Source organism: Anomaloglossus baeobatrachus, chromosome 12, assembly GCF_048569485.1.
Source record: "Anomaloglossus baeobatrachus isolate aAnoBae1 chromosome 12, aAnoBae1.hap1, whole genome shotgun sequence".
Lineage (NCBI taxonomy): Eukaryota > Metazoa > Chordata > Amphibia > Anura > Aromobatidae > Anomaloglossus > Anomaloglossus baeobatrachus.
The window spans coordinates 75,605,705-75,615,987 of NC_134364.1; the positions used below are offsets into that span (position 1 = coordinate 75,605,705).

General features: G+C 47.1%; 1 protein-coding gene across 1 annotated transcript; it reads left to right on the forward strand.

Moving 5' to 3' along the window:
- Positions 1-586: 586 nt before the first annotated feature.
- On the forward strand, positions 587-3,126 carry ZNF770 (zinc finger protein 770). The gene has a single exon (XM_075329879.1). The coding sequence runs from the start codon at positions 767-769 to the stop codon at positions 2,738-2,740; it is 1,974 nt and encodes a 657-aa protein (XP_075185994.1). The 5' UTR covers positions 587-766; the 3' UTR covers positions 2,741-3,126.
- Positions 3,127-10,283: the final 7,157 nt, after the last annotated feature.

Below are 10,283 nucleotides of genomic sequence, written 5' to 3' on the forward strand. Positions count from 1 at the left end.
CTTTTACTTTTTTGTGTTCCCATCAGGACACTGCATCATATTTCTCATTACTAATTATGACAAATTGTGGTGATATAAAGCGCTTTCCTGCGGAGCGGCGTCCCATACAGCGGCCATATCCGTGTGTCCGTCCTTAGGGGCGACCCGGGGTAGTCACTGGAAGATTTTACCTTCGGATTAAGGGTTCTATTCACTGACAGCAAGCAGAAATCCTACAAATGATGAGCAGCTGACACAAGTAAGTGCAGAATCTGCAGAAATACGAGAAACGTTATGAGGAAAGCTGCAAAACACACATTCACACAGTGTAAAGGGCGGCAGTAGGATCCCCCGATCTACTGTCACATCATCTCCAGGACTTCGATGAAACTACAACTCCCAGCATGCCCTGGCAGTGACGGGCCAACTAAATGAGTCTGGGAGTTGTAGTCCTGGAGCATCTGGCGCACCGGATCCCGACAGACAGAAGCGGCAGGGAAGACTCGGCACAGACACATGCCACATCCAATATGGCCGCGCAGGATCCGGACGCTCGCTGATGACGTCATGTGTGGCAGTCGCTCTGACACGACCTGCAGGGCAGCACTTCCGGATGGAGCTGCTGATGGCTGCTGCTGTCCCTAGGTTGCCCCCGGGTGAGGAGCAGCTCGGATGAAGCCGTCCACAGTCGGGTACAGAGCCGCCTAGAGGCCGTGCAGGAGACAGGACCGCCATAGGGATCCATGTGAGCTGCGGGCAGACATGTAAGTGACTCCTACCTGCCACCATGCACTCTGGACCTGCAAAGATGCTTAGAAGCCTCCAGCCCAGGAACCTGAAGAAAGCCCCGAGGCAGAGGCCGTACTGCTGCGATGCCTGTGCCAAGCAGTTTGAGACGCCCTCCAAGCTGGCCCGTCACTTCCTCACCCACACCGGGCAGAAGCCGTTCCCGTGCCCGGACTGCAGCAAGACGTTCCGCCAACTGGTGCACCTGGAGCGACACATGATGACGCACACGCTCCCGCTTCGGTGCGATACCTGTCACCGACAATTTAAGAATTTTGAAACTTTTTCCCAGCACCAGCTACTACCATGTTCGGAGCCCGTAAAGGAGGTCCGGACCCCCAAAAAGTCCCCGGCGGCGGCTCAGAGCAGCGTCCTCGCCCTGCCCCGATACTGCTTCGGCTGCCAGAGAACATTCGCAAACGAAGAGCAGCATCTGCTCCATCAGTGTGAGGTCATGAACATGGCCACCGCCCACGAGATCCAGACACGGCGCTGTGAGTTCTGTGATAAGGTGTTTCCTTCCCGCTCCAAGCTGGAGAGGCACCTGATGATCCACACGGGCCAGAAGCCCTTCTCCTGTGCGCTCTGTGAACGATCCTTCAGGCAGAAGACGCACCTGAAGATCCACGTGCTGACTCACTCCGAGGAGAAGCCCTTCCAGTGCCACCAGTGTCCTAAGGCCTTCAAGATACCAGAGAAACTTCTCAAGCATCAAGAGCTGCACACGAGCCCACCTACTGTCCCCCGGAGGGTGAGGGCGCCCACTGCCGAACCTGTGGAGGTGAAGCAGGAGGCCGAAGAAGACTTCTCCACATTTGTCATTCCTTTCCAGTGTTCCTCATGTAGGAAATGTTTTGAGAAACAGGAAAATCTGGACAATCATGAATGTGGAACAGGAGCAAATGTGTCTGAAGTCGCCAGCGGAACTTATCGTGAAGGTACCAGTATACAGGATCATCTGCTGGATGAAGAGCTCCTTCCAGATGGGAGATTGATGAAGGCCGAACACTTGATGAAGGCCGAACACTTGAAGGAATCCGATCACATGGACACCAGCGAAGTAGAAACACTTCAGAATCTACTTCATATCGGGAAACCGCAGGGGAAAGACATTCAGCCGCCTCGGACAGATGTGGGAAGATTTCTTCAACCACCACAGCTTGGGATGAATTTTGCTGGACTGTTGGAAAACGGTAGAGGTGAACCCATTTGCAGCACCTTCCATGCCTACGACCAAGGCCAACACCAACTTGGCGAGCAGGGTCATTCGCTTCACCAGTTTCTTCAAGGGGCACAAGGGATTTTGCTGCGGAATCACAAAATGGCGAAATGTGACCAGTGCAGTAAGACGTTCCCGTCCATGTCCAAGCTGCGCAGACATTACCTCATCCACACTGGGCAGAAGCCTTTCACGTGCGGTGAATGCGGGAAGACATTTCGACAGACAGCACACCTAAAACGCCACCTAGTAACCCATATAGAAAAGGTTCCAGTGCTGGAGTCACCGGCGGTTCTGGGAGATTATTATTCCTCTTTATGCCAACAGACCAGGACTTTTACCCATTCCCAGCATTTTTATGACCCCACGGTGAACGCTGAAGAGCTTGATCAACTGAAGACTATTGCTCCCGACGTGAAAGTAGAAAGTGAATCGATGGTCTTATCTTCTGGGAGCCAAAAAGCAGGGACGCGGAAAAAGGCAAGGATGAGTGCGCGTAAGGAGCGCAGTGCGACATCCAATCCGGAGCCGAAAGCCAGGACTCGAGCTGTCAAGAAGAGCTACAAGTGCAGCGTGTGCCCCAAAAACTTCCTCTCCCCCTCCAAACTGGAGCGTCACTATCTCATGCATGCCGGGCAGAGACCCTTCGAGTGTACGGAGTGCGGGAAATCTTACCGGCAGGATCCTCACCTGAAACGGCACATGCTGACACACCTTGGCATGGGGAAGAAAACCGAGGATGCTGGCGACTCTTAAAGACCATGACTTTGGTTACAATTTCTATGGGATAGTCACTAAAACATTACTAGGCTGAGTTCACATGTCCTATACTCCTCCGTTAGAACGGATCCTGCAGAGATCCATTGCCAAAATGATTTCTGCCTGATCCGGTTTTTAACATGGGAGTTCATGGAGGACGGATCCATTAACTGATTGCCATTTAACCATCCGTTGTTCTTACATTTGTAATGGATCCGTTTTTTTCTTACAGGATCAGTTTCAAATGGAAGATAAGTAGCAATCCTTTAACGGGTCCATTCTCCATAGATTCACATGCGGATCCTGCAGGATTGTCAGCAGATCTCTGCAGGATCCATTCTCACGGATGGTTACAGGACATGTGAACTCAGCCTTAGAGGGAATGTGTCATCAGAAAATGACCTATTAAGTCAGGCTTGTGTGTTACAGGTATTTTGGGGGCAAAATTTCTTTGTTTTGTATATCACAATCTGTATTAACAAAAATCTTGCAATTGTTACAGCAACCAATGGGGCTTTTTTTTTAGATTCTAAGGCTATGTGCGCACGTTGCGTCCTGTCCCGGCAGAAATTTCTGCAGCGATTTGAACAGCACACGTGCGCTTCAAATCGCTGCAGAAAGTGTCCGTAATGAAAAAAAAAAGCCGATTTCATGCGCTCTGACTGCAGCCCCTCCCATAGACAGAGCGGGGACTGCATGCAGAGCGCACAGAAGAAGTGACATGTCACTTCTTAGAACACGCGCTTCGGGCAGCAGCCGAATCACTGCGCTCTAATACGCCACGTGCGCACGGCTCCTGCATAATCTTCATAGATTATGCAGGGGACACAGGACGCATGCAGTTACGCTGCGGTGCAGATCGCAGTGTAACTGCATGTAATTACGCAACGTGCGCACATAGCCTAACTGACCGTTGTTTCAGGAAACCCCTGTACATAGCCACAATGGTCAGACAATGACCCTATATTTTTTTTAGAAGCATGTAATGAGCGGGTGCAAATAATGTGAAGGGTCAGCTGTGACATAGTGTATTGTTATATGCTGTGCTATCAGCTGTGTATAGAGGTGTTACCTGTCATGTAATCCTGTCTGCTGGTAAGAAAACTCTTGTAGACTCTTCCTGGAAAGTCAGAGGGTATGAGTCTAAAAAGACCCAGTGTGATAAAAAATATATATATATATACCCCTCAAAGTTTTGTAATGCATGTAACACACACAACCTGAATTAGTAGGTCATTTTCTGATGACGGCTTCTTTTTCCAGACAGCGTCCACCTTGGCAATCTGTTCTCTCAATGCATATGTAATGAAGCAATTTTACCATACATGTTAAAGGTAACCTGTCAGGTGCAATATGCATCCAGAACCACAAGCAATTTTGGGCACATATTGCTAATCCCTGCCTAACCGTCCCTGTATACACTAGCATAGATAAAGAGATCTTTAGAATAAGTATTTGTAAAGATCTTTTATCTTATGCTAATGAGTGCGTGGACTAGTCCACTGGGTGTTACTTCCCCTGGCTAGTCGGCCCCATTAGCATGTTAGTACTCCCCTGTGGGTGTGCTGTCATGCTAATGAATGCGCAGCGTCAGTGGATGATCTCACTCACCTCTCCGTCGCCCGACACTGTATTTCAGCTCATTGTGCATGACCCCGGAGTTTCAGTAATGCGCACTACTTCAGTTTGAAGTCAGGACACGTACACCCGGCTTCATAGTACGCATGACCCAAACTCCGGGATCATGCGCACTGAGCCAAAATCCAGCATTGGGAAGCGATGGCGGCGGAGAGGTGAGTGAGATCATCCTCTGATGCTGCACATTCATTAGCATGCTAGCACACCCACAGGGGTGTACTAACATGCTAATGAGCCAACTAGCCAAGGGAACTAACGCCCAGAGGACCAGTCCCTGCGCTCATTAGCATAAGATAAAAGATCTTTAGAAATACTTTTTCTATAGATCTCTTTATCTATGCTAGTGTATACAGGGACGGTTAGGCAGGGATTAGTAACCCAGAACTGCTCGTAATTCTGGGTGTATATTGGATCTGACAGGTTCTCTTTAATGGGAACCTGTCACCAGATTTGTCCCCTATAAGCTGCGGCCACTGCCAGTGAGCTCTTATATACAGCATTCCAGAACACTGTATATAAGAACCCAGGTCGCGCTGTAGAACGTAAAAAACACTTATACTCAGGGGGCGGTCCGATGGGTGTCACTGCTCTCCGGTCCAGCTCCTCTATGTGGCGATTGCCATCCTCCTACCCAGCCGAGTATGGATGGCATGTCCTAGGTCATCCACACTAGCCGGCATTGCGCTCCTGCACAGGCGCACTTTGTTCTGCCCTGCTGAGGGCAGATCAAAGTACTATAATGCGCAGGCGCAAGAAAAGGATAAAGACCGTGCATGCGCACTACAATACTTTGTTCTGCCCTGAGCATGCAGATTAAAGTGCACCTGTGCAGGACCTCAATGCCGGCATGGTTGGATGACGTAGGACGCATCATTCATACTGGGCTGGGTAGAAGGAGGATGGTGATCGCTGCAGAGAGGAGGCACCGGACCAGAGAGCAGCGACACCCATCGCACCGGACCGCAATGCAGATGATTATTAAAGTGTTTTTTTTATTTTTTACAGAGCGGCCTGGGCTCATATATACAGTATTCTAGAATGCTGTATATAAGGGCTTACTGGTGGTGGCCGCAGCTTATAGGGGACAAATCTGGTGACAGGTTCCCTTTTAATTAAAAATTCTTCCAGTTTAGTGTCTACGGCTCCTGCACGGGCTGTGCATCTCCAAATAACAGATTACAGTCACATTCTGTGTCCTCTGCTCCTGTAGTTCTTTCCCTTCCATCTATTTTGTACTTTTGATGTTTCTACCGCATTAACGCTGCAAAGAATGGGAAACACTACAGAGCAGAATTCCACTACACAGAATTTGTTTACTATCTGTTACTATAGAGACGTATAATCTGCATAGGGACTGTAGACATCTTGGAGTTTATGCAAAGTTGCTTATGTTTGTTAGGTGGTTGGACCGCCACGATCACTTATTCTGCAGATTGGTAATGACTTGCAAAGTAGTTGGAAATGTCAAGGCCAGATTTTATGTCGGGACAGCTTTACGGTGTGTCTGTAGGTTTACTCACTGGTTATATAGCAATAACACAAAAGTTAAAGGGACTTTCACATATCAGAAAATCTTAATGTTATATAAATAAACGGCCCATTATCCGCTGTCCCCAGGTCCAGTGCTGAGTCCCCCAGTATGGCCTAAGACACACAGCACCCATGAGCGATTACTTTCTCAACCCTAATCGGACCGAGAAAACAGTCACAGCATGTTGCGAGTGTAATGCGATCCTCTTTCTCTCGCACCCATTCAAGTCTATTGGGGGGGAGAAAAAAATCGCACTGCACTCGCAGTATACCGGTGTACTGCGAGTGCAGAGTGAGAATGGCAATAGCGGGCACCAGAGGAGAGAGGGAGATAAATCCATCCCCTTCAGAGCGCAGGCCCTCCCCTCTTCAGCGCAGGCCCTCCCCTCCTCAGTGCAGGCCCTCCCCTCCTCAGTGCAGGCCCTCCCCTCCTCAGCGCAGGCCCTCCCCTCCTCAGCGCAGGCCCTCCCCTCCTCAGCGCAGGCCCTCCCCTCCGCAGGGCCGGCCCTCCTCAGCGCAGGCCCTCCCCTCCTCAGCGCCAGCCCGCCTCCCGCAGCTGTGGTTCGATCAAATAATCGGACCTCAGTCGCAATGATACTCGGCTCCCGCTGTGCTGCCAGCATGAGCCAAGTGTCTTGCAAGGATTGCAGTAGTGCCCCGTGTGGCCCCGGCCTATCCGCTGCAACACTGACATCCCGCCAACTGCGTGGAAGCCAATCAGTGAACTCAGTGATTGGCTATCAGTGTGACGTTATCGCCGTAGCCAATACCAAAAACCAAAAGATGCATTGGAGACTCTGTGCTGGACCTGCGGAGTCGAGTACAGCGCAGTTTATTCAAAGACCCAAGATTTTCAGAAAGTAGACAACCCCTTTAAGTAACTGAAAATGCATAATTATCTAGATGACTATTTCCTTGGTTGTTATGTTGTGCGTTGCGTAGATTCTTTTGATGTTTCATGGACCCGGTCTTTATTGTGGATGTATTTTTCACATGATTCTTTGAAAATGACAAACCGTTCACATGGCTGTCTGTCCTTATATACATTGCCAAAATCTGGAGCAGATCCCACTATAGGAAACCCTTTAGCTTGGGAAATTGTTATCCTCCGTGCGCTCCGGTCATAGCCGGGATATGATGGCCGCCACTCTTCTGTTCAGGTTGTATACTGTTCTTGTCTTTTACCATACCAGAGTCTTATGGAAAAGCAAACTCCATGGTGAGGACGGTCCTAGCCTGACCCCATCTGCTCAGGTTTTTATCATGTAGTATGTGGAATCACAGCCATGTGACCGTGCCCGATGTTTATAGAAGCTGTTTTTTTTTTTTTGGTTTTTTTTTTTTTGTATCAAAATGGCTATATTTTATTAATATACCTTCTAAACAAAATACAGAATATTTATATGTAACCTCTGCCATTCTTCTATAAAAATACCGTAAAGTTCTAAAACTATGAAATCCGAGTAGCTCATTTATGAGATTGACATTGCGTATATTACGTAGATAATGTGCCCCATAGGGGCTATGATATGTACAGTGCTGGCCAAAAGTATTGGCACCCCTGCAATGCTGTCAGATAATACTCCGTTTCTTCCTGAAAATGATTGCAATCACAAATTCTTTGCTATTATTATCTTTATTTAATTTGTCTTCAATGAAAAAACACAAAAGAGAATGAAACAAAAATCAAATCATTGATCATTTCACACAAAACTCCCAAAATGAGCCAGACAAAAGTATTGGCACCCTTAGCCTAATACTTGGTTGTATAACCTTTAGCCAAAATAACTGCGAACAACCGCTTCCGGTAACCATCAATGAGTTTCTTACAATGCTCTGCTGGAATTTTAGACCATTCTTCTTTGGCAAACTTCTCCAGGTCCCTGAGATTTGAAGGGTGCCTTCTCCAAACTGCCATTTTGAGATCTCTCCACAGGTGTTCTATGGGATTCAGGTCTGGACTCATTGCTGGCCACTTTAGTAGTCTCCAGTGCTTTCTTTCAAACCATTTTCTAGTGCTTTTTGAAGTGTGTTTTGGGTCATTGTCCTGCTGGAAGACCCATGACCTCTGAGGGAGACCCAGCTTTCTCACACTGGGCCCTACATTATGCTGCAAAATTTGTTGGTAGGCTTCAGACTTCATAATACCATGCACACGGTCAAGCAGTCCAGTGCCAGAGACAGCAAAGCAACCCCAAAACATCAGGGAACCTCCGCCATGTTTGACTGTAGGGATCGTGTTCTTTTCTTTGAATGCCTCTTTTTTTTTTTTTCTGTAAACTCTGTTGGTGGCCTTTCCCAAAAAGCTCTACTTTTGTCTCATCTGACCAGAGAACATTCTTCCAAAACGTTTTAGGCTTTCTCAGGTAAGTTTTGGCAAACTCCAGCCTGGCTTTTTTATGTCTCAGGGTAAGAAGTGGGGTTTTCCTGGGTATCCTACCATACAGTCCCTTTTCATTCAGACGCCGATGGAAAGTACGTGTTGACACTGTTGTACCCTCGGACTGCAGGGCAGCTTGAACTTGTTTGGATGTTAGTCGAGGTTGTTTATCCACAATCCGCACAATCTTGTGTTGAAATCTCTCGTCAATTTTTCTTTTCCTTCCACATTTAGGAAGGTTAGCCACAGTGCCATGGGCTTTACACTTCTTGATGACACTGCGCACCGTAGACACAGGAACTTTCAGGTCTTTGGAGATGGACTTGTAGCCTTGAGATTGCTCATGCTTCCTCACAATTTGGATTCTCAAGTCCTCAGACAGTTCTTTGGTCTTCTTTCTTTTCTCCATGCTCAATGTGGTGCACACAAGGACACAGGACAGAGGTGGAGTCAACTTTAATCCATGTCACCTGGCTGCAAGTGTGATTTAGTTATTGCCAACACCTGTTAGGTGCCACAGGTAAGTTACAGGTGCTGTTATTACACAAATTAGAGAAGCATCACATGATTGTTTAAACAGTGCCAATACTTTTGTCCACTCCCCTTTTTTATGTTTGGTGTGGAATTAAATCCAATTTGGCTTTATGACAAACTGTTAAAGTGAATTTGTCAGCAGGTTTTTGCTCCCTCATCTAAGAGCAGCATTATGTAGGCAAAGAGGTACTGAATCCAACGGTGTATCACTTAGATTACTGGCTGCAGCCGTTCTGACAGGTCATTGTCATTCTGAAAGGTGAAATTCATCTTCCGCTTTATAGCAGAGGCCTGAGGATTTGTGGCAAAATTAGAAACAAGAGGAAAGGGGTCAGCTCACCAGCAGGAGAAGACGTCCATTGCAGCGGAAACTGGGTGTAAGCAGGAGCACAAGAGGAATAGGAAATATCCAGCAATCGGTGACTTCTTAAAAACTCATCCTTTTATTTTCCAAAAATTTCATAAATAACTTACGTCTTTATGAAATTTTTGGAAAATAAAGGATGAGTTTTTAAGAATTTGCCGATATTTCCTGTTCCTTTTGTGGCAAAATTGACTAATACTTGAAGCTGTTCATAATTTCCATCTTGACTAATGTCCCAGTTCCAACTGCCGAAAAACAGACCAAAAGCATAATGATGCCTCCACCATGCTTCATTGTGGGTATGGTGTTTTTTGGTGATATGCCAAACATACCTTTTGCAATTATGGACAAAAAGTTCAACTTCAGTCTCATCAGACCATAACATGTTTTCCCTCATGCTTTTGGATAGGAAACTGTGGAAAAACAAAGCGCAATAGGGTCTTACCCCAACAATGGAAGGGGGTAAAAAGGAGTATCACACTCACCTCTGATGGTTGTGCCAGTCACAACCACTATATAAGCATGTAAGAATCCGGGTTCAGGCAGCAGCCCCAAGGAAAGCTGATAACAGAGAGTAATAGAGGAAGGGTCTAAAATCCGCGCCAAGGACTCAATGGATCCAATGAAGAGAATAATGCTTCTTTTAATATCATGCACAGGTCTACGCGTTTCAGGAGTCGCAGCTCCCTTCTTCAGGACAACAGGCAGAAAAACATCAAATCCGATGCTTTTGGCAGACTTGATGTAGGTTTTGGCAACATAGCCAGGCTGGGGTTTTTTTCTTTGTAAGAAAAGGCTTCCATCTTGCCATCCTACCCCACAGACAACACATATGTTGAATACAGGAGATTGTTGTCACATGCAGTGCCCAACCAGTACTTGCCAGAAATTCCTACAGCTCCTTTAATGTTGCTGTAGGCCTCTTTGCAGCAACCTGGACCAACTGTCTTCTTGTCTTTTCAGCAATTTTTGAGGGACGGCAGGTTTTGGATTATATCGCTGTTGTGAAAAATAGCAAAAAGGGGACTAAATATCCTCCACAATTTAGAATACTCACAGCAAAATGAAGCAGTAATGAACTGCTCAGGCCAAAA